This window comes from Knufia obscura (assembly GCF_036327395.1).
Source record: "Knufia obscura strain CCFEE 5817 isolate CBS 148926 chromosome Unknown scaffold_1, whole genome shotgun sequence".
Lineage (NCBI taxonomy): Eukaryota > Fungi > Ascomycota > Eurotiomycetes > Chaetothyriales > Trichomeriaceae > Knufia > Knufia obscura.
In genome coordinates, this window is record NW_027042687.1 from 3,557,056 (window position 1) to 3,584,537 (window position 27,482).

The following is a 27,482-nucleotide window of genomic DNA, read 5'->3' on the forward strand; positions in this document are numbered from 1 at the left end:
TGCCAACAATAATGCAAGTTGGATCCATACGTGCCTCGGGAGCACTTTCCGCAATGTGATCCGTGTATGCAAGCTGAGGACGATATGGTCAGCTCATCACGTTCAAACAACTTGCAAGTAGCAAATTCAACAACTGTGAATTTAAGTCTTCGTTGATATGGAGTATCATTAGAATGTTGGCTTCGCCTATCATCTGCCCGCGTACCATAAGTCCGTCACGTAGTTCTCGTTCGCTGCGTTGAGGTTGCATGACAGATACAGAACGATGTCATGAGCACACGCGACGATATCTTGTGTAAGGTTTGAGCGGCTTCAACAGCTGCAGGTCTCCTGTCGAAAATGAATGAAGAGCCGCGAGTGATTCCGGCGCAGCTTGACTTCCTGGCCATCTACAACCCAACTCTCAGCAACTCGGACGACACTTTCAAAGACCAAATCGTCTATTACTTCTCCCGCCGCAGCCGCCGGCAAGCTCGCCATGGGGAACAGAAACACAACACAGAACAGGCCGAGGACGAATACAATAAGCGGCTGAGGCAAATCGGGCTTGCGCAGGGCATGGTCAGTTTTGCAAAGTAGGTACGGTGCACAATGATGAGGCTGCAAAGGACAGGGCTGATGATGAGCAAAGGAACTTCTCCGATTCGAATGTCGATACCATTGAGACCGACAAGTCGCGAGTGGTCCTGCACGAGCTTGAACAAGATTGGTGGATATTGGCCTCGATCGACCTGACACGTCTACCAAGCGCAAAGACCCCCTCTCAAGAGAATAACCACACGGCGGGAACAGAATACTCTGCTCGAGAGGTGTCTCCAGCAACACTGCTGGTAGCACAACTGGTAGAGGCCAACTCTCTCTTCCTCCTCCATCATGCTACGAAGCTGTCGGAGCTGTTCGGTAGGGTTGGAAGAGATGTATTCTGCGGCCTGCTAGAAAGATATTGGAACACTTTCGTGCGGAACTGGGATGTCCTACTTCATGGCAATCCTGCAACATCCATTTACAACGCTATCAAACTTAGTGGAGGAGGTGAGCTAGGTATAGGCGTTGGCGAAGAAGAATGGGGCAGTGGTGAAAGAGAAGTACTCGAGGACTTCATTGATCGGACCGAGGGCCTCAGAGATCTGGTTGTTGGCCGCTACGGCTTGCCTCCAGAAACGGAGCGATCCGCCACAGCAGATAAGACGGACGCGACAACCTGGCTCGGTACAGGAAACGATCCTGTTGCAGCAGACGGAGTGGTCTTCTCTGGCAAAGGATTAATCTCAAAACAATCTCTGCGCACTGTCTCTCAGTGGATGGAGGCTATCTTCAAGCACGGGAATGATGCTTACGGGATAGGGGAGAATCCGAGCTCAAGGCCAAGGCAGAGGCGAAAGAGGCAGAAACTTGAGCGGTCACCATCTGGGGAGTCAGTATCTTCGAATCAGGAAACACATCCAAGATTGATATCGCCTAAGGGGCGAGCTTCTAATCTACGGAAAAAGGCTATCGAGAATCATGCTTCTCCCCCAGGCATACCAGCTCCTTTGGTCGGTCAGGTGGAGCGGTCGCTCAATCAAGCTCTGGCAAAAGCAGATGCAGATAAGACTTCCAGCAAGGAGAAGTCTCAAAAGCAGCCCTCGGCTTCCAATACTACTAGAGAAGATTCGTCCTTGTTTGGGACAGAGAGCATGATGAAGTATATGAAGCTGGGATATGGCACAAGCTGGACTCTCAATCCCAAAGGCTTCGATAAATCTAGCTCTGATGGTCAGAGTACCACAACGAATCCTGCATCAAGCAATACCGGCCCCGATGAGTCGAATTTGCAGCAAGTTGACCCGACGCCAGAAGTCAGCGAAGACGAGAAGCCTTTCCGCCAAAGACTCGAGCAGTCAATCGGAAAGTTCTTGATTGGTTTGTCGGGAGATCTGGAGCAGACTGAGCTCGAGGAGGACAATGAAAACGGTCCAGACGTATCAAATGTTCAAAGGTCCGACCAGAGGCTCTTCCTCCGCACATTGACCATAGAGATGGCTCGTCCCAGGCAACAAAAGCGCAACACTACCATACGGACCTCCTCGTACGATTCTCAGAAAAGTAATCGCAGCACTGGCAGCATGAAGAGCACCAAAACAACGAAGGCGCCACCAACCAGTGCCAGCGCATCAGTCGATGGACGACAACCGCACGTCATATATGAGAAGGTACAGGTCGCTGTATACGTTCACCAACCGTTCATTTTCATCTTTCTCTTCGAGTTGCATACGCCCAGTCTCACCATGCCTTCATTCTACCGCAGCATACACAATCAACTTGGTCCGTTACAGAAACCACTGTTACGCAGTACAGACCCGAGCAGGGTAGCAGAACGAATTGCAGAAGCCATGGACGAGAAGAACAAAAAGGGTGCTACAAGCACGCTGCCAGAAGCCGGCAACGCGATCTACGATCTGGTCTATGACCCTATCAAGTTGACTATCCGTACCTCGATACCGAATATTCCAGTACCTGGTAGCCTTGCAGCGGAAGGTCTGACCTCAAGTTCATCCTCATATCTGTCGGTCTCGGGAGCCTGGTACACACTGGGTATACCCATTGGCTCATCAAACGATAATGCCACCAGCACGAACAGCGATAAACTGGTTAAGTCATCGTGGTCGCGCACGGAAGCACTCAATGCGCACACACAAGTCCTAAATACATACCTCGCCACGCGGTCAGGTAAGGAGATCGAGCACACCGTCAAGACAGCGCGAGGATGGTGGGTCCTATGGATGAAGGTTCTGCCCTCACAATCCGAGATCAACAAGCAGAAGAACGTTGCAGGCGCTCACGACAACGGCAGACCTGCTTCTCCGTCACCTGCATCGCTGACTGCGAGGAGGGGCTCGCAGCACAAGGAGGCATTTCTCGTCCGTAAAGCGGCGGACTTCAATCCTAGGGCTGTCACGCAGTCGAGAGCTATGAGCACTGGACCGGGTAAATGGCTGCTTAGGGAGCAGAAGCGGGATGTTAGTGGTGCGACTACTGTTGGTGGGGCGGCTAGTGCGAAGGGTGTGAGTGATGGTGTGGGAGTTGATGCGAGGAGGTGGGTGGAAGGGTTGTTGATGTTGACGCAGTAGGGTGCAGCTTAGTCAGAAGGATGAAAGGAAGCGTTGCATTAGTTGTGTCCCGAAAGATGAGTCAGTGTCATTGAAGCCTCCCATCGATAGACATCTTCCTTGTGTTGAACCGAAATTACAGACAAACCACTCAGGTGATTCAACCATGGTCTATCATTGCGCTAGACTCGGTGCAGTTCCACGTGCGCCGAATTGACCACGGAGACCTCGCTCAATCAGTCTAGATACAGTAGACAAGCACAAGCACAAAGAAAAGGAATCCGCCATGACAAGAGTGTGGGAGGCTGTAATATGGATTACTCTTACTGCCGTACTATGTACGACCACATCATGGGGCATACCGTGAATTCAGTGATGTTTGCGGGTTACTATGCTATTTGGTCGTTTCTCGTCGCCATAAGCTTCTTCCGCAGCTTGATGCCAAGTCGCACCCAGCCGATCACTCCTCGTTCTCTTGACGACCCACCTCAATCGACCTGCTGTTCGCGACTTCTGCATGCCTTATTCCGAGAGTAGATCGGTCTGATAGCTGAGAAAGATTGGTCGGCACTGGTCTGTGCCCGTTACGCCGTATTTCTCTTACATGTAGGCCCGAGTGCGACTGCTGGTGCAGCCTGGGTTACTTGACTCCACATATACCAGTATTGTCTTGCAAACCCTCGCGGAAACGGATATCCCCACCATACTGTAGAGCTGGCCGTCTTGGATGGTCAATTGGTTGATCTAGTGCGGTGATCCTATTGTCGAAGTCGAACCCTATCGCCCTAGCAAGTCGTAGACGATCGTTTTGTATCCGTCGCTCACGCTCGTCTGGATCGCCCTCAAAGTCCACGTCGTAGAAGCCTGCCTCTGCTTTTAAAGCCTCGTGCAGCTCGACGTACAGTTGTACTGTCTTCCATACACCTGGACCAGCGATGGCAGTTCTATTGGACGCGCTGATATGCTCCATCACCTCACGCCGTTCCACCCATCGTTCATCCTCGGCAGGGACGTCCAGAAGCTCTAGACTCCCCAGACAGACAGGACAGCGATAGTAACTGTCGCTGCTTTTGCGGCGGCATCTGCTTCGCGCGATTGAATCGACTCGATTGGCTGTGATAAGGATCCAGAATGTATTGCTTCTGGTATGCCGGGAATCGCAACTTCTTCTTCATATCATCTGGTACAGTATCATCACTGAGACATGCGAGACAATGGACTTTGTCCTACCTGATTCTCTTTCCGTTCTTAGGTCCATTTTGCTCGCCGAGTAGGTTGGTCGCATCCTGCGAAAGCAAGGCGGTCATGAAAGCCTGCGACATGGTTGTATAATTGTCGCCATCCCTGGCTTCTGGAGCATTGGCCGCCTTCGGTGCCTCTCTGACACCACTGTCGTCGTCGTCGTCACTGTCCGAGAAATCGTGCTGGTCTTCCTCTGACAATAAATCTGATCCCAACGCTAGCCCGACACGACAAGCTGGCGAAGCTGTGAACGCCTCGAGGCGCTCTACAAATGCACTTGCCTGGCTCTGGATTTGCTTTGTCCTTTCCACATGGTCCTCGATGGTCCGAGTGCTTTCTGCCAGTTTTGTCGTCTGTATATGCCTCGTTGGCAAGTCTGTAGCGCACGCGCTTCCTGTACACCTCGCCCTTGTCTGGGTCTGCGACACGCAGCGACTGGTACTTAGTGTCAGTTGCTAATGTCTTGTTGAGCAAATCGGTGACGGCCGGAGCTTGAGTGTGAACGAGCTGTTCCCTGGTCGCATGCTGGTACACTTGCCGCTCTCGACGTTCTTGTAACACAGCTTGTTCTCCGTCTTCATCTTTGCCTACCGCAGTGCTGACGAGCGCGACCTTGTAGGCGAACTTCAAGTAGTATCGCTCTAGTGTCGTGCTATTAGGAGTGTGGTCTAGAATCTGTCTCGCCGTGTCGTTCCCGTGTTGGAATCCGATCTCACTGGCTGCTGTGCGAAAACTGTAGATCGTGATAGCGTCTGGGAATCCGGCCTGTTGCCCCCGCTTTCTGATATAGTTCGTCAGTTTTTGTGCGATTATTGCTGCATGGACGTCGACGTCGGTGTCGGCTGCACGGCCCTGCACGAAAACTGGATCATCCAGATGCTGTTCCTTGACCGGGATCGACATCAGGTTGCCATTATGCAGATCGCCAACGGTCTCGATGCTTTGCAGGATGTTCCTGCGCAGTGCTGCAGTCAACAGCCTGTGTGGCACAGAAAGTTGTAGGTTTTTGGGCTTCTGGGGGAAGTTGAGTAAGAATGACGGTCTAATGTTGTGGACTGACTGCATTCCGACTGCTTTGTTCTCTTTATGATTGCGGGTCGTGATTTCTGCCATAAAGTGGCCCTTCGCTGGTAAACGAATTCTTGTGAGCTTGATATCTCTCCATATCAAGTATGGAGGGCCTAGCCCTGTGTCTGTCTTGCCTCTGCTCGCGCCTAGAGAACCAGGTCGCAAACCAGTGGTCTTGCCTATACACCAGGCGATGTGGTGGCATTCGGTATAAGCCACGGTCGGAGTACGACGAGTATCTTCATCTGACGGCAATCGAAGCTCCGAGAGTCCAATGGTAGGTTTCGACTCAGGCACCTATGAAAGCTCTGAACTCGTGATGATGAGTCTTTTGGCTTTGTTCGCTTCTTTGCGTGGTTCCTGCATGTCTGAAAGCTTCGAGACCGTATCGAAGTAGATGTGCCCTAACAGAACATGAAGGTATCGAAAGCATGCACAAGGCTTGTTGGCTGGATGTTTTGGTGTCTTACTTTGTCGGCTGCTGCAGACACTTGCGCGGCCTGCGATATATGTACCCGGACTATTCCAGGTTTGACTGCTGCTGTTGCTGTGGCTAATAACAGTGGTAACGAATTTTCGCAACATGTATCTCTAGCAATATGCACCTGATCGTCAACACCTAGCTTACTGCGTCCTGAAGGATACATTCACCTTGACACTAATTGATGACCCGTGCTGGTCCACGTGTCTGCGCTTGGTGGGCTCACGATCCGGGATGTTGGACGAGGAGGCGTGGTATTCTTGAAGATACCGAAAAACGATGTTTCGTGATGTGGCTTCGACCGTGAGCCAAAAATCTTGTTCGAGTGGTTCATCGTATTTCCTACCGAACAAAAGTGTACTTCACGTCCGATGCGGATGGGCCCATCTTCGATCTTGAGCCTTTGAAGGAAAGAGGTAAGAACCTTCTGTGTCAGTTTTGCCGCAGCATTTTTGGGGTTGTCAACATTCTGCTCTTACCAATCACTTAGGCAAAGTACTCAAACTTGGACTCTATGTCATGGCCGATTAGAGAATTTGACAACATTCGACCTGAGGTGCTTGAGGACCCTGTCACAAAAACTCGAACAAAATTGTAGATGTATCTGGCCTTAGGCAAGCATCGATACCACGAAAAGGCCCCCATCCGGATGATTCAGCTAGGAGGCAGAATTATTGTCAAGTGTAACTTGAGGTAGCGAGATATGGCAAGATTCCGAAGTTCCCCAAAACGATGATGTCTTTGCAACCACAACTTCCCAGCTACCAAAACTTTTGCTTGCTCAAGGACGATTCGAGGGTCAAAGGCAATACAAGAGCGGTCGGAGCGCTTTCCTTTCACAGATTTTGCTTTCCAAAAATGGTGGATAATATCTGTAAACGTTTCGGTGTACGGCAAAGATCTGGTAATCATAGTTAAGGCGTGTCTGTTTTGGCAGTCGCGCCAAAAATCGTGGTTTCCAGTTTGTCCATTCTGATCAACTATCATGTTCTTGCAACGTGCCAATTCTAGCTCAATATCACTGCACTTGTCGCTTTCTCCATCCTCAGATGGACAGTCGCTTTCTTATCGCACGCTGCGATGGTCATTCTCAGAGCCCAATTCGCCCTGATCCAATGCTGCAAACTTTTGGCAAGTCTACCGTATAACTTCGCGCTCGATTTGGTAGTTTTTGCCCAATTCGACCTCTCCCGAACATTTTGCGAATGATCCTAAACTTCATTTTCCCTGTCGTACGCCGTTTCAAGCGCTGTTCGAGCCTCGGCCAACCCAATCACAAGTTCCACAGCTTCCGGGCAGTCCACAGCCAAAATATCGTCTCTGAGGTTATCCAAAGCTGTCTCTGTAAGCTCAAGTCGGTCCTCCAAGCGTTGAATATCGTCATCATGCTGCATACTTTCGCGTTGTGACTGAGGCTGCAGGTCCCGGATGAGGTTGAGGTTTGTGAGATCGATAGCCAAGAGCTCGAGGAGCAGATCACTGGTGTACTGGCACAATACCAAGAGTGGTGTGGATGCTATGTGAGGTCGTGCAATCCTGATACAGGCGGTAGCAGCTTCGAATTGGTCGATTAAAGTGGTTCGTCACAGAGTGCGATTTTGGGAAATCACGAGGTAGGTATGAAGTTGCTGCGAATATGCGGGTTGGGATCGAGAAGAAATTTGGGCTAAGTCAGGAGATTCCGGCGAAATGGACATATTTGCGAGATTGCTCTGCCAAAATGTTAGATCCTTACGAGCCACCATGACAATGTTTAGTCCAGGAATTCGACACTTCAACTGAGGGGTTTGCAGCTTGCGGTCGTGGATTCTTTTGGGTATTTATGAGGATGATGAAATCGAACCAAAAGTAAACTCACACGTGTTCTGCTTGGAACTTTGGACCTCAATTTGGTTGTGAGGCTGTCAGACAATCTTACGATTTTGTCAGTTGCGCGGTCTTGGTGAAAGGAAGATTGATCGAAACTCGCGAAACGAGGTCTCTAGGGGATTATTGGCAGGATTTGCGCTTACCTGAGTTGAGTGGGAAGGAGAAGGACGAAGTCGATCATGCAAGCTGGAAGGCGACAAGGAGAAGCTGGTGGGATGGGTGTTGATATATGTAGAGTGAGATGAAGGCGTTTATTTGACCAGCGTCGATGTGAGGTCGAGATGAAGTGGCCAGGCTGTCAAAGGATACGCTCAATCTTTTCTCACCAGTAGCTGACAATAGCCTCACTCAGCACTTGACTCCGTCATCGACTGATATTCATCGAGGCTGAAACACATACTTCCCTTACTCGCAGCGCACTACTGACAATGATAGGCGCTAGGATTGATCAGCTTCGGTCATTGACTGTTTTGCCAAGCAAACGGATGGCATTGAGTCAAGACGCACAGTGCTAGTGACCGTCGTTCCTGTCGTGAGACCATTCGCCTCGAAGCATTTCGTTCCGGATCTCACGTGTTCATCAAACTTTCTGCCTCGCTTTCTTGGGCGCTCAGGCCAGTCGATTGTCCTGTCGGAGCTCCGTTGGAGGAGTCGTTGCTGTAGATCTGATAAACAGACTTCGCGCCATTCTTTAGGTGTGTGGCCCAGATACAGGCAGGATCGGCTGCAATATTCTCGTGCAAGTCATTATCTTGTCCGTTGCTTTTTAGAAGGGTGACTTTCGACAGTGACCACAACAAACTTCTCAACAGATACTGCTGATTCATCGGACGTTCTGATATGACGGACCATGGGCCACGTGTTCTCCATGTTTGCATTGCATGCTTGATGCTGAGAGTTCTGCCTCACATGCCTCTATTGGGTATCGTGTTCGTCTACCTATGTTGGCCTGCTCATTTTAGGACATATCGACAATCATTGTCTCTGGCTTCTCGAGGTAACTTTGCACTAGGCTCGCCATCCTAGCCATAGTTGCACCATCGACCACTCTATGGTCCGCACTCCAGCTCGCGGCCATCATGTCTGCGCGCACGACAGTCGTGCCGTCCGCTGCGAACACTGGCGTGGGCTTGATCTTGCCCATGCCCATAATCGCTAGCTGTCCTTCGACAATCACGGGCCCAACTACGCCACCTCCAATGTTGCCAATGTTCGAGACTGTGATTGTACCACCTGTTAGGTCGTCGTTCGAGAGCTTGCTGGCAGCACCCAGCTCAGCAAGCCTGTTCAGCTCTTGAGCTATAGACGTGATTGACCTGGCGTTCACCGCCTTTACGACAGGCACGAGAAGTCCAGCTGGCGTATCCATTGCTACGCCGATGTTGTGGTTGCTCCTCATTAGTAATTTCGGCTTAGCTGCATCTGATGTGTCCAACCGTGCGTTTAGGAGTGGATACTTGTTCATGGCCAGGGAAACTGCTTTAATGACGAATGGCATGTAAGAGAGCTTGGGTGTGGTATGTGACTCTCTTGTTGTATTTAAGCTTGACCGCATTGCAGCTAGCGAGGTGACATTGATTGAATCTGAGTAGAGGAAATGAGGTATCGCTAGAGACTTGGTCATGGACTTGAACATTGCTGATTGTATTGGTGTCAGGTTCTGGGATGTCTCTTCTTGCTTTACGTTGAGTGCTGGAGAGGTCGATGGAGTATACTGTGGTGTTTGCGATGTTGATTGCTGCGGTTGCTTTTGTCGTTCAATATGGCGATGTACGTCTTCTTTCAGCACCCGTCCCTCTTTTCCCGTGCCTTCTATCGATGTGATGTCTAGATTGTGCTCCTTCAGAAGTCCTCTTACTGCAGGGGTTGCCAAACTTGCATGTTTGCCTGTCGATTTGTGAGGCGTTGCTTTTGGAATATCGCTGGGTTTGTCCGGATCCGGAGGTAGCGAAGGTTGTGCTTCTTCTGCAGCGATATGCTCTTGGGCTTCACTGCTCGACGCTGTCGTTCCCTCCTCCGCTTTCGAACTCGCAGAATCCTGCTCTTGCTCTGGTTCCGGCTCTGGCTCGTCCTCACCCTCAACTTCAATATCCAGCATAGCGTCGCCGACCTGAACGACAGCATCCCTCTCATAGCGAAGCTTCTTCACAACTCCACTGTACTTGGACGTGATCTCCACAGAAGCTTTGTCGCTCTGTACCTCGCAGAGAGGTGCCCATTCTTCCACGGTAGCTCCTTCCTCAACAAACCACTGTATTATTTGCACTTCCTTGACTCCTTCCCCAATATCCGAGAGAATGTGTGTCTCGACCTTCTGGAGCGCCGCCGAAGCTTGGAAGAGCCGACGCTGCCCCAAGAAGGGCGAGCGTTGTGTCTGTCGGAAGGGTGAACGCGGAAGGGCGCGTGGTACTGCGCGGAGACAGGAAAGTGTCTTCATGCTGTCAAATATCGACCAGCGCTACCTCCCAACACGATCGGAGGTTCTTCTTCACCAGAACGACATCTGCACAGTGGTCGGGCGCGCATGCTTTATGAACATTCGGTGCAAGAGAAAAGCAGTGCATGGCATGAAGACCCCAAGTTGGACTTCGCCGTGAATAGCCGCATCTCTGTCCCTCGGTAAGCTCACGCGTCATGGAGCATCCATCCTGCCTGAGGCATCAACCTGCTAATCAGCCTCCTGGATCACAACTACCAATGCTGGGCTGTCCTCAGCTACGGTGGCAGGCTGTAGGGACGTCTCTAGTATCAAATGCAGGCATTGGTACCTAAAGCCTGTTCACACATACTTAAGACAGTACAGAGAAGGTCTCACGAGGAATAAGAAGTGACACGATAAGTTGCGAGCCTCCACCAGTCCATCGTCAAACCGCAGATGCAAAAAAAGTCCGAATGTCAACTAAAACAAGCCAAGACTGCACGTTGAACGAAATTGAAGCCAGGTTTTCACCAACAGTCTGGAGATTTACAAAAAGAAAGGGGTGTTTAGCAACGACTCTGGGGTATTGTTAGAAGACCATCATATACAATGAGATTGATTGTCCTTACGGTTTCGATCCAGTGTCCTCCGGGTTATGAGCCCGGCGCGCTTCCGCTGCGCCACGTCTATTGAGACTATTAGAATGATATTCGAACCAAATCGTTGTGGTGCTACTCACTGCTTGAGATCTGTGTGTCTGATTTGAGCACAAATTTCGTTGATCAAATACATCACCTAAGAGAGAACTAGCGTGGTCACGTGCCAGGCAGCGCATCAGGGGTGACCAGTTCGTGGCGAATCCATCGCTACGACATGGTGTGCGGCTACCAGAGAATGCTAATGCTTTCAAGGTCAGGGCTTCACGTATCTAACTCTAGCAAGCGGCGCCCAGCCTTGATGTACACATTGGAAATAGCTAACTGCACACAGCCTACAGACGGTGCACAACTTGAGTGGCATGCTTGATATCACAGCGAACCGTATACTCGGAGCCTATCAAGCGTCCGCTTATGGCGTGCTCTAGAGAAGGAATGGGCACCAGCACAGCCCAAATTGAACACAGTACTCAGAAGCAGAGAATGTTTGACGTTGATGTTGAAGACTCGGAGGCGCCAGATGATAGCATCTGAGTCGGTAGACAAGGCCTGACTGTTCTTGGGTCGCCATAGCGGCAACAACGTCTGCTCGAAGCAGGAGCGAGAAACTCAGCCGGCAGGAGCGACAGACGCAGGTGGCAGGAGCGACAGACGTGGGCGGCAGAAGCCAGAAGGCAGGGGGAGGGAGCTGTCGTCCCCAAGGCGCTGTGTGGGAGAGAGGCATAGATGCACCACGCAACATGCATGCGGTGACCTGCAGCCTAAACGGTAAACGGTATCGATTCGATACCTCTTCCGTCGTCTCAGATATCACAACGAAAGTGAGAAGTAAATGGCAAGCGTCAAGCAGTAGCTGAGTTTCAGTCTCAGCTTACTTTATACTGAAAACCAAGTCGCCAAGAACGATGTGTTGTGAAGGTCATTATCAATACCGTCTGCCCACAAATGGCCCTGATTTCTCACCTCATCGTCGACATCATCAGAAGCGTTAAATCCTAACACCTGTCGCAATCCCATTCTCATCCTCACGTTGAGTCTTTCCAAATCCCTTCTTCAACCGTAACTTCATGCCTCCTCGCATCGATCAACTTGCCGCCTCAGATGCACAGGCACGACGCCGCTACGTCGAACAAGTCCTCAGCGACGCTGGCCCAGCTCAAGATGCCGCGTACGTTCACTCGGCGCAAGGAACTTTTCACGACTACTATTTCGAGCTGTACCTAGCTCATGTGGCAATTATGATTGATCCCAGCAACGAGCGCGACCAACCAGCCGATCAAGAAGAGCTGATTGAAGCCGGCTTCCCTGTCAAAGACGACGACGCTATTATCAGGATGGTCCGTACATTCCTCGCTGGATACGCGCGAACGGCGAAGTCAGGCTCGATCAAGTAAGCTTAGCATCACGACAATTCACGACAATTCACAACAAGATAGACTCTAATATGTTGTAGTCGCCAGACAATTCTACGTTCGACGTTGAGCCGTGCTCGCGAATCACTCACCTTCTAAGTCAAACAGGTATACCGCAGACGAGCCGACGCGCCCAACATGAGACGGCTATATGCAGAGACTACAGACATTGTTGCGCAGCTGAGTGACGAGCTTAAGCCTGGTAGTGATTAGTCGAAAGAGGAACGTTCGATGCTTGGGACCTCCGAACTGCGCTTGCTGCTCGGTGAAGATGCAGTGAGTTCAGCTTACCTACCATACGCCAAAATCCATCATCTTGCCTGGTGTATCGCCAGCATGACTGGGCTGCGGCCCAGCTCCTCGGTCCTCCAAGCAATCCAAATGTTGCAGCTGCCGACCGTCAATCGAGCCTGCCTTGTTTAACTTGGGGAGATATTACGTGCAAGAGGATCAGGACACCACAGGAAGGACTTTTTTTTTGGGCAGACATCACGATACGAAAGCTCAAGGGCAACAACCGAAGAAAAAGCGATGGCACACCTCAAGGAGGGAAACAGCTACAATTTTCGCTCGCCAGCCCAACGCAATCCAACAACTTACTCCTATCGGTACCGCATCGATTGCTCATCATAGCCTTACGACGCGACTTGCTAGAGGGTACCCTACTGTGAAGCAGTTGCTTGAGGGAGACCTCATGTATATTCGTGTGAAGCGTGAGTTTCATCAGCACCCGATACTTGTTCAGAGTCTTCATGCCGGCACTGAGCTTGATCTCGAATCAACTCTGCCAGCAAGTGCCCTCACTCGGTACCTCAAGGACTGTGCGCGGCGCAATGGTTTCCCTGATACAGTCACTCTCTACAGCTTGCGACGTCAGGCTGCAAGCGACTTCAATGCGAAGTATGGAGCAGATACCGCGCGACAGCTCTTGGGCCACGCACCTGGTACTCGCACCCTCGAAAAACATTATCTCAAGTTCGCGTACCAAGTGGCCATTGTAAGTACGAGGCTCGGCGAGGATGAGGACGAGAACGATGAGCTTGCAGTGCTTCAGGAGCGCGCTGGACGGTAGGCGATTGAGAGACTAAATAAGGAGGAGGTATTGGAGACGCAGGGTCCTGGTCTTGCCAAAATACTTGAAGAAGCACTTGCGCAGGATTTGCAGTATCAGGCAATGACCAACGCTCATCAGAAGGGTCTATACCGTAGGCGCTTGAGGTACAGACTTGCGGACAAGGCATGGTCAATGTCCGTTGCGAACGCACGCGATAACCTGACAACAGACGCCTACAATACTCGTCGCGAGGAACTCGCCACGCAGGCCGAAACCTACTCAAAAGGATTCGATCAAGTACATCAAATCTTCGGCCGCTCGCAACGATCTTGAAGGAGCTCAGCTTGATGCTCTCACCCCGATCTTGGTCGGTTCAGGCGATGAATATTGAAGAGGAGGCTGAGCCTGAATATGACTATGAAGCAATAGCATGGGGTTTTATGCAGCGATCACCGGAGGCAAACTCACCTACTATTGATTTGAAAGTAAGATCCCAGTTCATCCACTGCCCTCTCTGCGTTCGCGACGACACGGTTCCAGAGGAGAAAAAGAACATCCGACATGAGCAACGTCTTCTCAGAAAGCATATCAACGAGGCCTACCACGACGAATTCCAAAAATTCAAGCGACGTATGGACATTGCGGCAGATTCCGGCGATGGCTACTACTACTGTCCGTTCTGCCAGGAGGTCGCGGCGTCTGAAAAGCAACGATACTGGGCATACTGGACTGCACTGCGTGATCATATCAACGAATCAAACCGTAAGCAGATTCAGGGCACTGGAGAATGGAAGCTCGACCCACAATGCGTGGAGCCACATGACACCTTGAAGGAAGAAGCTGGCTTCTATAAAGCAAATTTTGACGGGGATCCAGGAGCCATCAGTCAACGACAAGCCCGCGATAGACGCCAGTTAGCTAGAGAAATAGGCCTTGAGAGCCACACCACCATTAGACCGTTGAGACAAGCCATACCGCATCCGACGCGCAATTTACAATTTGGCGGTGGCGTTCAGCGACGCAGCTTGTCCGAAATCAGCCTGTCGGAAACATACAGCATGGAGGTAGAACCATTGGGGAACCGAAACTTGTCGTTCGAGCAACCAGAAGCAGTAGAAGCAAGCGAGCAGGAGATGGGATTCTTTGCAAGCCAAGTACCAGATGATGAAGCATGAGCAACGCGTCTGCGGCTCTTCACTAGGGACATGTCCAGTCTTTGCCCACTAGCGACCACCCCTCACCTCCCCAAATACTGCATGGCCCATGCAGCCACCGCTGTCAGACTCGGCACCGCCAACGCAGTACCCGTGATACGATCCCCAACCTGCAAGTACCTCACCGCACTATACAGTACATGCCCGTTCGTCAACACGAAGACCGCCAATTCCTCAGTTGTCTGGGGTCCAAGCGTGCGGGACCACTGATAATGTAGAAGCGCTGCGACGCAGACACGATCAGTCGAACTTCGGTACAAGCAGTGTGCACGACATACCGCTGGTGATACATGTTATGGTCACAGAGGACCAGCAATTCTCGGCGCCACGCGCACCGAGTCTGTCCTCGCGGGTGCTCTTAGGGATCTTAGCGAGGGCCGGATAGACCATTTCGTGACCTCGCATCTGTATCATTGTCGCCCATTAGTCAAGACTTCGGTTCTCCTATTACTAGTATATGTCGCATCGAGATATGCATACCACATGGCCAGGAGTGACGAGCGCGAAGAGCACCGCCGCGGTCTGATAGAGTAATGTGGAAGACATGGTGTTGCGATTTTCCAGTCGAGGAGATGTGGTGGCTTCTTGCGTTGCGTGACAGAACTCGTACTATATGACATGGTCTGTCTGCACTAATTGCTGACATGCGTCGCCCGGTCGATAGATTCGCCTGATGGACAGATGCATAATGAATGGTCGGATCAAAATTGTCCCGCAAACACGTCGAGTAGAACCGTCGCCTGACTTCTCGGATCTCAATCGTCTGGCTCGGGGCCGTGAGATATCCCTTTGCCTGAAGATCGGATTTGGCTGGTAAGGATACCTGTTCGATGGCTTACCACCAGTCAGTGGTATCTGCTTGGTTTCAGCCGGGACAATTTCCCGTCCGGCACGGCCAATTCTCCCTTGGGTATCTCCAGAGCTGAGATCAAGGGCAGTATCAACACCGTCGATGCTAAAAGCTGTCCGAAGCTCGAGTGCTTCTTACCTGTGTCCGCTAGCTCAATAGGTAGGCGCCTAAAGGCTTGTGAGATTGTCACAACCAGTGCTGTTAACTCCCGAACCAGAGTTAACTCCGGAGTTGGCTAGACCTTAACTCCTAACTCCCGAGTAGTACTCTGAGTTAGGCTGGAGTTGGGCTTAGCAACCGCTTTGTATGGTAGCTGGCTAGGGTTAACTAGCCTTGTCCCGATTACGTGCCAAGGCCGCTATGTATGTGAACGCCAAGGCTTCTGGAGTTTGGGAGTCAGGCCAGATTTTCCAACTCCCGGGAGTTGACTCTAGAGTTAACTCTGGAGTGGAATGGGAGTTGACAGCACTGGTCACAACACGGATAGGAGCTGCGACTGCGACCGCGATGATAATGACCAGACTGAGTGATGCCCCCCCTCTTCCCAAAATCTGCTGACGTAGATGCAGATACCAGGTGCCAACGATGAATGATATCCCTCTGGCTGCAGTGACAGCGATCGTCCCCGTAACAGATGCCGCTGTGTTCCCTTGCTTCCGCTCATGACCAGTCTCTTTCGCATGTCCATCGTCCCAGGCGCAAGCCACGAGTGCGGGACTCGGCAGAATTTTCAATTGACCTCCGCTACGAAGATGCCAAACACGACCGTCACACCCGATTGACAAACATCGCGCCCTCTGACCTCTTCAAGACATCTTATGGAGAAATCTGTCGTACGTGACCATTAAATTCTGCTGATTGGCCGCGCATTTGCAACAGCCTAGAGTATGACAGATTCAGGTTGAGTTCGGAAGGTTCAATCAAGTTCATCAGTAAATCGAGTCGTATGAGCTGTCGGTGAAGTCCAGCTTCAACTTCACGCCAAACCACTTCACTTCGATATGAGAAACGGACACCCGCCCGTCCTAGTCTTGGCGATCCTGACCTTCTCCTGCTCGAACTCTACCTTACCCTTCCCATCAAACGCCCTAGGCCCAAGATTCGAGCTGAGATAGCCCTCCGGACACATACCTTTGTCGCCTGGCCTCGGCGCACCTAACAACAACTGATACAGACCTGATGGTCCCCAACGACCCCAGAAAGTCGGCTTGACATAGTGAGGTGTAGTTGACCACAATCTGATCCACCTCCTGCCCTCGGGGCTGGTGTCTTTGCTCAAGCTCTTTTGCCGTTGCCAGTCGAACTTGGGTAACGCAAAGTGGCGGAGATAGAACCTTCTTGCTTCCATGAAGATGTTCAGGAATGTCTTTGTGATCGGATGAGCAGGCTCGAACATGATTGCTTCACGCAACCTGTCGTCCATAGCGGCGGTTATAATCTGGGCCACAAGTCCGTGCGTGAAGGACGGTACAGTGCTCAAGAGTAGTTCTTTCGTCTTTATGGCAGTGTTGTAATTATCCTTGTGCGGTAACATATTCCGTTTTCGTAATCCTTAGCCCAGCCGTCCAACTCCGTGTAGAACTGAAGCCCGTCCTTCCACCCAGTCTTGCTTCCTGGCAAAATGTCGTACTTGATGTCCATGGCGTCCCCCATGCTTTTGTGGAAAGTAGCCACGGCGCAGACCTCCAGGTCTGTCATCTGCCGCCATTCATACCGGTTGATCCATTCGCAGGGTGAATTCATGAACAGCGCAAGCGTGTACAGCATATCATCATTCGATATTCGTCCCTGCTTGAGGTAATGACCATGAAGATAATTCAGCCTTGAAAACGCCTCGATGCCCTTTTCGCTGCTCGGCTTATCTGCATAGATCTCCGTGATGATCACCGCCGTATCCGCATACCGTTTCGCGACATTCTCGCTTCTCGACAGTTGAGCTGTCTGGAAGAGCAGCTTTGAGATGCTGGGTATGCCGTATGTCCGAAACAAGGCGAGTTGGAGGCCCTTCTCAAAGAGAGCTGGAAACTCGGCTTCGGCTATCTCGGTCTGAATTTCCCAGGCTTCCTCGTCTGTCATGTCGGAGAAGGTTGGCCGTTGTGGTGTGCCGAAACCATATTTGCGCTGTAGTGATCTTATGCGACGGAAGCGGACGAGATGGCAGACTGATGTGTAAGCGACGAGACCCACGAACACATATGCATACCTGCTGTCGATCCACGAAGAGAGAAGGTCACCCATGGTGGCTGAAGATGTTGTAGGTTGGCGGGGTGCGTCCGATCCCAAGACTCATTGTCTAATACTCTGTCTGATACGTGGTGCACGTCGGTGTCTGGTATTTATGTAGTCACATTCACCCGCGGCGCAAGAACGAGGAAGGCACCGCGTTGCGATTTGCCACGGGTCAGGACGCCTAACTAGGAGGATGGTCGATTGTGATCGAGGCGGATCAGTCTCAAATAACGGTGGAGTCGAATTCGTGTGATATCATTGGCTAGCACGATATATCTCCTCTGGTCACGAGGATAGGCAACTCTAAGGAACCAATCGCCAGATGGCAGCAGCGAATGTGAATAGAGTAATAGATGCGAGGCAGATACATGCACAGATCTCAGGTTGAATTTAGGTATCCTGTCCGTCTATTGAGCATACACATGAACGCCTCGCTTGCTTCGGATATCTAATTACACACAACAAGGTTTCGTGATTCTGAACCACTGTCACAACTTGGCCTTTGGCTCACCGTTCGATTGTGAGCTCGCTTCTTCATTGACCCTTACAACACCGTCACTTTCTCCTTCGCCGAAGAATATCACCTCCACTGTCAGATCATCTCGATACCTTCTGCTGTAAGGACTTGGCAGTGTCAATAACGCAGAAACCATGTCCCTATCTTTTCCTCCCATCGCGTTCCTGACCAAGTGAGTTGCAACGTTCTTGTCCTCAACCACAAATCTCGAATGCGAATTTGCATCTGGAATCTGCCACTGCTGTTGACGTATTGGCGCTCCAGCATCTTTGTTCTCAGCCGTGACCTTTCCGGTCTTATCCATGTTCCCTCCCTTCTCGACAGGTAGTCCTGTAGATGGTGAAGAGGAATTAAACCACGAAGTGAGCCAAGCCGTGCCTGAGCTCTTTGCTGGCGAACTTCCGTTATTCTGCGCTTCGACCCATTGGCCGACCAGACCGACCACTTCCTCGTTCGTGAGCATCTCCCAGAGACCGTCGGTCGCAAGCACCACGAAATCGCCCTTCGATGGTTCGATCTTTGTGGTTGTTACCACAGGCTCAGCCGTAACATAGGGCGGCGTTTTGAGTAATTGGTTAGGTGATCGACCGAAGAAATGTTTCCGTATTTGATCTTGAACCTCCTTGGACCACTTGTATGCTGCATCTCCAAATGCTCTTGTGGGTTCAAGGTTGCCCAGCACTCGGCCACGGTAGATAACTTGTGGCTCGCCAGGGTGTTCTGCTCTCATTCTCGCCTCCTCATTGGGATTCGACCCTGTCTGGTCTTCTGACAAGGGCGTAGCAAACCACTTTCCAGTCTTTCCGTTCTTCCTACCCAGCACTGCTCTTGAATCACCGGTGCAGGCCACCCGTAGAGTTTTGGACCTCGAATCGTAGAAAGACAGAAGTGCGCAGGAGCCAGATAATGCAGGAGCAAGAAGTTCTGCGCCTAGTCTCTTGCTCGGGTTCTTGAAGACCTTGTCCACGCTCTCTATGCAGATCTCGTTGTCGAGCTTCACGAAAGCGGATTTCAGAGCTGCGTCAATACTGGCTGGATCTGGGAATGGTGATTTCGTATTCGAAATAGCGGCTTTGTAGGTCGTGTTCAATTCTCTTGCTGCAAAGGAGATGAGAACTTGACGTAGCTTAGCAGATGTCGTCCAGCCAGAATGGCCGTCAAAGACACCCCAGAACATCCAGTCACTGCTCGGAGCGCCATTATCTGTTGCTGCTACTGAGCTTGGCACCTCGACAATCTTTTCAGCATGATCGTCTTCGATCGGGTCGTTCGAAGGTAGTTGTACGACATCATATCTGACGACACCTTTTCCCCTCCCTACCAGATAGGACTGTTCGTTCTTTCGTAATCTTTCTGTGGCTTGATCAGGAGACAGCATTTCTAGGACTTTCCTGCCTCGGTCATCCGTATCTTTCGCCAATGGCCCGTCTCCGACAATCTGGCCCGTGAAGAATTGGTCGTTGTCTACCACAAGAGCTTTTCTGTCATGAGTCGTTACTGGGGGGGTAGGTGAGGCAGTAGGCGCATCAGTGGTCAAGCTGCGGACTTGCTCTGGAGATTGAGGCTGCAATGATGGTCCTTTCAGGCTGTAATATGCAGTAACGGCGCTGATGGCTCCAACTATAGCGACAGGAGTCCGAGGTAACTGCATGAAAGCGGCTTGCCGTGTATTACTATACCGTCTTGCGGCTGTGGTGTGAAAAGGTCTCAAGGCATGCTCGACTGCAGGTCGGTGGAAGAGGGGGCCTTTGCTGATGACCTTTCGAAGAGCGGAGCGTCGAGCTGTGCGGAATGTGGAAATAACAGCCCGGCGCATGGCGAGGGAACGACTGGGGGTGGGTGATGGAAGGGATGAGATGAACCAAGCAACATTGGCTGCGATGAAGTTGATGATCGCCTGCCTTATTCCTTGTGAGGCTAAATTTTAAGTTGGAGCTAATCAAGAAACCCAATCGGGGTGGCTGCAGGCCCACTAAAAGATTCTGGATGGAATGACGTAGCATCCAAAGAATGAGTTGTGTCGTGGTGTGCATGTGGAAGGCACCACCAACATCACAAATAGCAAATATCACTCTTTAGTACTTCTTGGGTCGAAGTTGGTTTCTCCTTGTAGATCTGTTCAGATATCTCGCCTACTATTGTCGCCAACAATATGGGTACACGAGCACTGCGGAAGCTGCGAGAGCAGGAATGGGAAAAGCAACTGGCTGCCACACGCGATGAGGGAGACAAGCAGGAATCAGAAGAGGAAGATGAGCCAGTCATAATATCCAAGCCGAAGAATGCTTTTGATATGCTGAATGAGGCCGAAGACGAGGAAGACGACGAACCAGAAGACGACGACACTTCGGCGCAAATAATACCTTCACAAACATCAGCCCCACAATCCTCAACGCCCAAGACAAGTAAGAAGAAGAAGAAACCGAAAAAGAAGCAGAAACAGACAGCAGAGACACCTCAGCAGCAAGAGTCGAAGGATGTCTCGGAAGATGAGATCGATAAGGCTCTCAAGGAATTGTCACTCAAGAAGCAGCAACGATCAGATGATACCGACGAGATAACACCGCAGAATATATGGGAACGAGATGCCACGAAACATCTGGCAATTGAGCCCAAGAATCTCGATCCTGTCAACGAGATGAGAGGACTCTTCGGCAATATAGCTCTCGAAGATGACTCCAGACGGAACCAGCCAGCACGACGGCGAGAGCAGAACCAACAGGGTGGCGTCGATCTTCAGACTGCTCTGACTGGTAGATACAACAGAGCCAGCCAAGGAAAAGAGCTTGGGACGCTGGCCAAGCGACGGAACTGTTTCATGCAAGGCAAGGAAGAATGGCCGCTGGCTACGAGTGGCGGTCTCAGCATGGAAGCCCTGTCTGTCACCGGGTTCGAGAAGAAGTACAATGTTATGCACAACCAACTCTACAAGAACGCTCAATGGGATTTCAGGATGGCTGTCGAGTCCATGCAGGCAGAGGCTATCATCTCTCTTCTTCAGAAGTACCCTTACCACATATCAACTCTGCTGCAGGTCTCAGAAATTGCAAAGCATCAGGGAGATTCTTCTCTATCTGGTGATCTGCTTGAACGAGCCCTGTTCACATTCGGTCGTTCAGTCAACAGTTCCTTCCCTACTGCATTCAGAGAAGGTACCGCCCGCTTATCCTTCGACAAGCCAGCCAACCGAGAACTTTACCTCACCATATGGCGGTATATTCGCAACCTCGAGCAAAGGGGAACTTGGAAAACTGCTTTTGAGTGGGCGAAGCTACTACTCCAGTTTAATACTACGTCTGACCCATTCGGCGTTACACTTATGATTGACCAGCTCGCTCTGCGCGGTCGCCAACACGAGCAGTTTCTCGCCCTTACAGATAGTGGCGCATACGGCAATACATGGTCACATATCCCGAACATTACCATATCACGGACTCTCGCTCTACTGCGTGCCAACAAGCCAAGAGAAGCAAGACAGCAGTTAGCGCTCGCAATTCATCGATACCCATACATCCTCTCTGCGCTCGCGAGCGCAATCGAAGTGCAGCCTGTTCCAAAATCCATCTGGGGCAAGTTGCCCAGCACAGACGCCGAGAAACTATACACAGAGCTCTACGTTACTAGGGCGAAAGATTTATGGAACACACCCGAGACAATAGGCCTGATATCTGAAGTCGCAAACACCATGCAATACTACAAGACACACGTTGATTCGTCTCCCGATGCGCCAACTCTACAAATCAGCCTCGAAGAAGCCCGTCATGTCATGGCCCTCGAGATACCAGCATTAATCGCACTCATACCACGCCAATTCACAAACATGCCAACATCATCCTCTGACGTTCTCCCACCACCCACGAGTGAAGCTTCCGACCTCACTCGTCGGGCCCCAGCCGGTGCACCAGGTGGCCCAGGGTTCGTCCAGGTAGGCAATGACCTCGTCCAACGCGCTCTCCGTTGGTTCTTCAACCCAGCCACCAATACCAATAACGTCAACAACGATGACGACCAGCGCGCAACGCCAGAAGAGATGCAGGCCCTGCGAGAAGAGCTCGGTCCCGAAGCCGCCAACTTGCCAGACGAAGCCCTCGAGCAGCTGATACAAACTCATATGGCCGCTGAGTTCGGCGAGCTGGACGATGCAGAGATTCAGCGCGCCTTCACAGTCGGTGGCGCAATGGCTGGAGGATGGGACTACTACGAGGACGCAGCCAACGCAGCTTCGGATGACGACTCGGATGATTTGCCGGAGCTAGAGGACATAGTAGATCCGAACAGCACAGCTGGCGCCGCCATCGCTGGTGAAGTCGTTGATGACGAGCCGACGTCTTCAAGAGGACTACATGCCGCAACGGTCGAGGAGGCTGAAGACGAAGATCAGCCAACACAGATGCCGCCGGGTACATATACTGCGATGGGCCCGTTGTTACGCCACCGAGATGAAGACGACACGCCTGCTTTCGCTCCACCAGCTACTCGAGCTGCGCCTGCTACAGCACCTGTACCTGCTCCCGCCACAGCAGCCCCAGCACCCGAAGAAGACATCGAGTCAAGTCCACAACGTATACAGCGCTGGCTCATCACGACCGGTCTGCAAGAGCTGAAGGGCAACACGAGTACGAATATGAGTCTGTACGTGAAGAGGCTCAAGATGCTACACAGGAATCAGCAGACTTGGATATTGAATGTGGTTAAGCAGCAAGGGAGTGGCGATTTGGCGAGTCGAGTGCAGAGTGCGTTGTGATTTGATCCTTTCAGATTGCTGAGCGTTGTTGGTGGGTGGTAGGGAGTCATTGCATTGGCGGCCTTTGATTCGCATAGCACTCTTATCCGTGCATACAGTAGGCGGCTAATCCATAGAAGCTGTACAGTATATAGCATGAATTGGCCGGCTATGAAGCCAGCATTTCCAAGCCCTTGACTTCAATGACCTGCTGTCAAGCAGTCACACCTTGTTCAGCAGCCATCTCTTCTATGCTATGGCTGTGTACTCACAGAGCTTGGCGCAAATGTCACTTCGTTGATGGTAGGTAGATTTGGATCCGGAAGGCCGACGCCACAGACGACGAATCGACCATCAATCGATTCATCTCGACGGGCACTGCACTACTGGCAGCTTCTTCGAGTGACGCGACCAGCAATGATGTGGGATGAGATGTGCCCAGAACATGAAACTGGACACTGACTGCTTGCACTGGGCTGGTCACCAACAGAGAGGAAAACGTAATCGCTGATGTCTCTGGTAGGTAGGTATGTTATCGAGTCTGTCTGTCTGTTGTCCCGATACGATATGTGACTCCTAGAATAGGTGCTGTTATGATCTGAGTAAATCAAAGTAGCTAAGCGAAACGTGAAGAGGGTGTACAGAAGTACACGTCGGTTACGCTAGGGGAGTGCGACGATGGATGTGCATTGACCAGCGCGTACAGCAAGACGCCGCGAATGCAGGAACAGTGAATAAGGTGGAGAGCTTGACATGATATTGATTGTAGCCATACATGCTCCGCAATGTTCGTATGGCCACAGCTGTACGACTCGTCCCGGTTCTGCGATGTATCGGTTCTGATGCTCATGCGTTTGACGTAGACAGAGATCCGTACACGGTGTCAGCGACAGCGAAGACGATGGGTACCAAGAGTTCCGGGTGTTATTCGGTAAAGTATGCTCCGGTCCACGATAGAGTAAGCAAGAGGGAGTAGAGCCCAACGTATCTGGACATGTGATCATCTTCTAAGATTCTCGTGGGCGCTTTCGGTGTTGCAGAGTGGTGAAGCTCAAAGTTAATGGTCGAGGCGGGGACTCGGGTTGTGATGGGCAGCACAGTCGATGGTCTCGGACTGTTACCGATCTGTGGTTCGTGTTGTCTTTCGTGGCTCTAACGCAGACCATATTGGGCACGGTAACCCCGGTTGCTGATGCTTCTGCAGCATGCAAATTCTGATACGCAAATCTTTTAGTTCCGCCATGATTTGTAAGTAGACAGGCATGAGACCATATTGGCAATATCCTCTTGCTTCAGGTAACGACGCAGCTACCGCTCTGCTTCCATTGCGAATGCGATTGACTTTTGCCCCGCCTCAACTTAGTAATAATGTGAAGACCTCCTTCTCAGCTGCAAGTGCGGGTTATCAGTAGCCATTCGAGGGAGCCATTTTTTCTCCACCTGAGCATACTTTTTTCTTTCTGAAATCTCATGGTTCTGCAGACAGACAGCCCGAGTATATGCAGAGAAGCCACAACCAAGAAGATAGAAAAGCTGCGCTGGACTGAACACAGTGCATAGGAAAACTTCGCAGCCTATCCATACAGCGAAAACTATCGTGCTGAAAACCATGATGCCTCCTGGATTGGTGCCATGGGGTGTTCCGGCTCGCAATGCCCTAAATGGGTTTTGGAAGAAATCGTACCAGAAATTTTTGCATACGTCGAGATTCACCCGGTAGACGAGAAACCAATCTGGCAGAGCTACCAGGACACCAGTCTCTAGCCTCCTCGGCGTGAAAGCAAGTTTCCCGCCAAATGGACTGAGGAGCCTTGGGAATCTGAAGCTAAAAACGTCGATCGGCCTCCAGCTGGTGAACCATGTGCTCCTCCGTAGATAGAGCGCTCCAAAGATCAATGCGAATCCCCCGCAGAGGAGAGGTTCCGAGTCCGGAAAATGGTATGCTTCAATAGCAGCCTCGAGGTCGTCAATGGATGCGATGGCCTGTTCAGCCTTCTGAATGACACCATCGGAGCAGAAACGATCTAGGTCGAAGAAGTTTTGACGGAACCAGCGTTCTAGGTCCCAACCTCCAGTTGCAGAGTTGTAGGACATTTCGGAGAGCAGCATGTTGCTTATGCCACTATTCCAGCCCAACTGGAGAAGGGCGACAAGAGTCCAGCTCGAGTGAAGGGCTGTAGTGGAAACTAAAGATAACACGCGGCGAGAAGATGAACGGCCCCATTTGTGCTCAAGTCGATTGTGTTGTGTCCAAGTCATCTCGTCAGAAGGCATTCCCAGCTCAAGGACATGGTCCGGTAGAGTCGGGATCTTTGTGCCCGATGTGGAAGGCTCTGACTTCTTGCCACGGGCTGACCATGCTGCGCGGAGAGGACCGAGTGTGTCAGTGTGTTGAAGTTCCTGGCTGATCGCAGGCTTATCGACTAGAAAGTAGCGTAGTATGTGAGGGATTGAAGCAGCAAGCGGTATAGCTGCTACGTAGGGAAGGAATGAATGGCAGGACTCGACCACTGCAATAGCACCGAGTTGCTGTTTAGCTGATGCATGGAAGTTGCGATTGACTGGGGGTGTATAAGGCGCAAAGCGGTTGAGCGTGTGCTTGAGGCATCTTCTAGGACGAGATTGTATCGTTCGCAGCATGCTACATTGACTCCGTCAGCCAGAGGCGGCCATCTGCTTCGATACAGAAGATGAAATGGTTCAAAATTGTGGAAGTCGCGTTCCTGCGCGTTTCAGCTGGCGGCAACGTCATTGGGGATAGAGTCGGCGCATGTCAAACACGAGATGTGTGCATGAGGACAAATGTTTACCAATGGGACAATTCCTTCATCTTGATGAATATGTCTTCGCAGAGCCGTAACCTTCTTCATATCGTGCGAGGTGGTCATGGCAGTCACCGCTGTTCTGGGGCTGCTGACACTTCTGCCCCTCCTTCTGATCGCGGCTGGTAGATTCTCATTGTGGATCTTGGGCAGATACCTCACTGCACAATCTAAAGATCGACGAGACATTCTCCGTGCGCTCTTGAAGCGGGATCTTGACCTTGATTCACATGAGAATGTCACAGACGTCGACAATGGCTGGGGAAAGGTAGGCACTCCTCCAAAAGAGTCAGGTCGAGACGAGTGGTCTGGCATAATAGGCTTCTTCCATCCGTTCTGGTGAGTCCCGAATGTGTCAAAGCCAGTAGTGCTACACCCTGCTGACGGTTCCAGCAATGCCGGAGGAGGTGGTGAGAGGGTACTATGGGCTGCTATCGCTGCCACGCAACAACAGTACCCCAAAGCCATCTGCGCAGTCTATACTGGAGACCACGAAATCGAAAGGACTTCGGCCATAGAGACGGTCAAGAAACGCTTTGATATCACCCTACAAGAACATTCCTTGCAGTTCATCTATCTCTCCAAGCGCCACTACGTCCTCGCCTCGACATGGCCTCACTTCACTCTTCTCGGACAGTCTCTAGGCAGCATCGTCCTCGCCTACGAGGCCTTCACCTTCCTCGTCCCTGACGTCTTCATTGACACCATGGGCTACGCTTTCGCTGTCGCATTCGCATCATACCTGTTTCCAAGAGCTCCCACCGGCGCATACGTACACTACCCTACTATCAGCACAGATATGCTCTCCAGTCTAGACGACACAACAGGCACAAAAGGTATACACTCCGGTGCAGGAAGTGGCTGGAGAGGACAAGTAAAGAAGATATATTGGCACATATTTGCTTACCTCTATGGCTGGTCCGGCAGATGCATAGACGTGGTCATGTGCAACTCAACCTGGACAGCCAACCATATTCGTCAATTGTGGAGACCGAAGAAACCGAGCATTGTATACCCACCTTGTCCAGTCCACGAGATTATAGCAAAGACCAAACTTGACGCCGATTCATCGAAGGAGAGAGATGCAGCAGTTCTCTACGTTGCCCAGTTCCGTCCGGAGAAGAACCACTCCATGATCCTCGACGCCTTCGCCAAGTTCTTGCATCAACATGAAGCATCATTTCCACCGGACAAAAAGCCTCGACTGATCCTCATTGGCAGCGTCCGGACGAATACTCCTGACGAGAAGCACATCTATAACCTCCGTCTCCAAGCACACGAACTCAAGATCACCGAGCACACCACATTTGTCACCGATGCACCATTCAGTCTGATTCTCCAGCATCTACAAACAAGCAGTATAGGGGTCAACGGTATGTACGCCGAGCACTTCGGCATTGGAAACGTCGAAGGACTTGCAGCCGGACTGATTCCTGTGGTTCACAATAGCGGTGGTGTGAAAGAGGATATCGTCGTGCCTTTCGAGGGCAAGGACATTGGCTATAAATGTGAGACAGAAGACGATTATGCTAAGGCATTTGGCAAGGTGTTAGTTGATATGCATGAGGAAGAGAAATTCGAGATGAGGTTAAGGTGCAGAGAAAGCAGCAAGAGGTTCACGGGTGAGGTATTTGAACAAAAGTGGAATGAGGGAGTCAGGGAGCTCGTCAAGCTACACATGAAGAGAGCAAGTAAGACATAAGATTATAAGGAGCGCCAGCACCGGCATCAGCATATTTTCGAGCAGCGCACTAGAGCCACGAAGGCGTACGGGACAAATAGATGTGATACCCAAGATAGGAAATATCTGCAGGCTCTCTATGTCCAACCTCTTTTC

At 51.2% G+C, this 27,482-nt stretch overlaps 12 protein-coding genes and 1 non-coding gene across 13 annotated transcripts; 6 read left to right on the forward strand and 7 right to left on the reverse strand.

The window, feature by feature from the left end:
• Positions 1 to 339: 339 nt before the first annotated feature.
• Positions 340 to 3,110, forward strand: PMZ80_001348 (uncharacterized protein; the record flags this gene model as incomplete). The annotated part of the gene is made up of 2 exons (XM_064869794.1): positions 340 to 575; positions 632 to 3,110. 2 exons carry the CDS (start codon positions 340 to 342, stop codon positions 3,108 to 3,110), a joined length of 2,715 nt encoding a protein of 904 aa, XP_064735291.1.
• A 619-nt stretch (positions 3,111 to 3,729) lies between these two features.
• On the reverse strand, positions 3,730 to 5,444 carry PMZ80_001349 (uncharacterized protein; the record flags this gene model as incomplete). Its single annotated transcript, XM_064869795.1, has 3 exons — positions 3,730 to 4,033; positions 4,320 to 4,536; positions 4,601 to 5,444. 3 exons carry the CDS (start codon positions 5,442 to 5,444, stop codon positions 3,730 to 3,732), a joined length of 1,365 nt encoding a protein of 454 aa, XP_064735292.1.
• Positions 5,445 to 8,707: 3,263 nt separating this feature from the next.
• Positions 8,708 to 10,186, reverse strand: PMZ80_001350 (uncharacterized protein; the record flags this gene model as incomplete). The annotated part of the gene is made up of 1 exon (XM_064869796.1): positions 8,708 to 10,186. One exon carries the CDS (start codon positions 10,184 to 10,186, stop codon positions 8,708 to 8,710), a length of 1,479 nt encoding a protein of 492 aa, XP_064735293.1.
• Positions 10,187 to 10,788: 602 nt separating this feature from the next.
• Positions 10,789 to 10,864, reverse strand: PMZ80_001351. Its single transcript has one exon. It is a non-coding gene; the product is annotated as a tRNA-Met (tRNA).
• Positions 10,865 to 11,891: 1,027 nt separating this feature from the next.
• On the forward strand, positions 11,892 to 12,218 carry PMZ80_001352 (uncharacterized protein; the record flags this gene model as incomplete). The annotated part of the gene is made up of 1 exon (XM_064869797.1): positions 11,892 to 12,218. The coding sequence occupies one exon, from the start codon at positions 11,892 to 11,894 to the stop codon at positions 12,216 to 12,218; it is 327 nt and encodes a 108-aa protein (XP_064735294.1).
• Positions 12,219 to 12,507: 289 nt separating this feature from the next.
• PMZ80_001353 (uncharacterized protein) lies at positions 12,508 to 13,308 on the forward strand (the record flags this gene model as incomplete). The annotated part of the gene is made up of 2 exons (XM_064869798.1): positions 12,508 to 12,512; positions 12,723 to 13,308. The coding sequence occupies 2 exons, from the start codon at positions 12,508 to 12,510 to the stop codon at positions 13,306 to 13,308; spliced, it is 591 nt and encodes a 196-aa protein (XP_064735295.1).
• A 362-nt stretch (positions 13,309 to 13,670) lies between these two features.
• PMZ80_001354 (uncharacterized protein) lies at positions 13,671 to 14,465 on the forward strand (the record flags this gene model as incomplete). Its single annotated transcript, XM_064869799.1, has 1 exon — positions 13,671 to 14,465. The coding sequence occupies one exon, from the start codon at positions 13,671 to 13,673 to the stop codon at positions 14,463 to 14,465; it is 795 nt and encodes a 264-aa protein (XP_064735296.1).
• A 1,880-nt stretch (positions 14,466 to 16,345) lies between these two features.
• PMZ80_001355 (uncharacterized protein) lies at positions 16,346 to 16,777 on the reverse strand (the record flags this gene model as incomplete). Its single annotated transcript, XM_064869800.1, has 1 exon — positions 16,346 to 16,777. The coding sequence occupies one exon, from the start codon at positions 16,775 to 16,777 to the stop codon at positions 16,346 to 16,348; it is 432 nt and encodes a 143-aa protein (XP_064735297.1).
• Positions 16,778 to 16,851: 74 nt separating this feature from the next.
• PMZ80_001356 (uncharacterized protein) lies at positions 16,852 to 17,592 on the reverse strand (the record flags this gene model as incomplete). Its single annotated transcript, XM_064869801.1, has 1 exon — positions 16,852 to 17,592. One exon carries the CDS (start codon positions 17,590 to 17,592, stop codon positions 16,852 to 16,854), a length of 741 nt encoding a protein of 246 aa, XP_064735298.1.
• Positions 17,593 to 18,071: 479 nt separating this feature from the next.
• On the reverse strand, positions 18,072 to 19,916 carry PTC5 ([Pyruvate dehydrogenase [acetyl-transferring]]-phosphatase 1, mitochondrial; the record flags this gene model as incomplete). The annotated part of the gene is made up of 1 exon (XM_064869802.1): positions 18,072 to 19,916. The coding sequence occupies one exon, from the start codon at positions 19,914 to 19,916 to the stop codon at positions 18,072 to 18,074; it is 1,845 nt and encodes a 614-aa protein (XP_064735299.1).
• Positions 19,917 to 20,252: 336 nt separating this feature from the next.
• On the forward strand, positions 20,253 to 22,844 carry PMZ80_001358 (uncharacterized protein; the record flags this gene model as incomplete). The annotated part of the gene is made up of 1 exon (XM_064869803.1): positions 20,253 to 22,844. The coding sequence occupies one exon, from the start codon at positions 20,253 to 20,255 to the stop codon at positions 22,842 to 22,844; it is 2,592 nt and encodes an 863-aa protein (XP_064735300.1).
• A 1,338-nt stretch (positions 22,845 to 24,182) lies between these two features.
• On the reverse strand, positions 24,183 to 24,932 carry PMZ80_001359 (uncharacterized protein; the record flags this gene model as incomplete). The annotated part of the gene is made up of 1 exon (XM_064869804.1): positions 24,183 to 24,932. One exon carries the CDS (start codon positions 24,930 to 24,932, stop codon positions 24,183 to 24,185), a length of 750 nt encoding a protein of 249 aa, XP_064735301.1.
• Positions 24,933 to 25,709: 777 nt separating this feature from the next.
• ALG11 (asparagine-linked glycosylation protein) lies at positions 25,710 to 27,347 on the forward strand (the record flags this gene model as incomplete). The annotated part of the gene is made up of 2 exons (XM_064869805.1): positions 25,710 to 25,984; positions 26,039 to 27,347. The coding sequence occupies 2 exons, from the start codon at positions 25,710 to 25,712 to the stop codon at positions 27,345 to 27,347; spliced, it is 1,584 nt and encodes a 527-aa protein (XP_064735302.1).
• Positions 27,348 to 27,482: the final 135 nt, after the last annotated feature.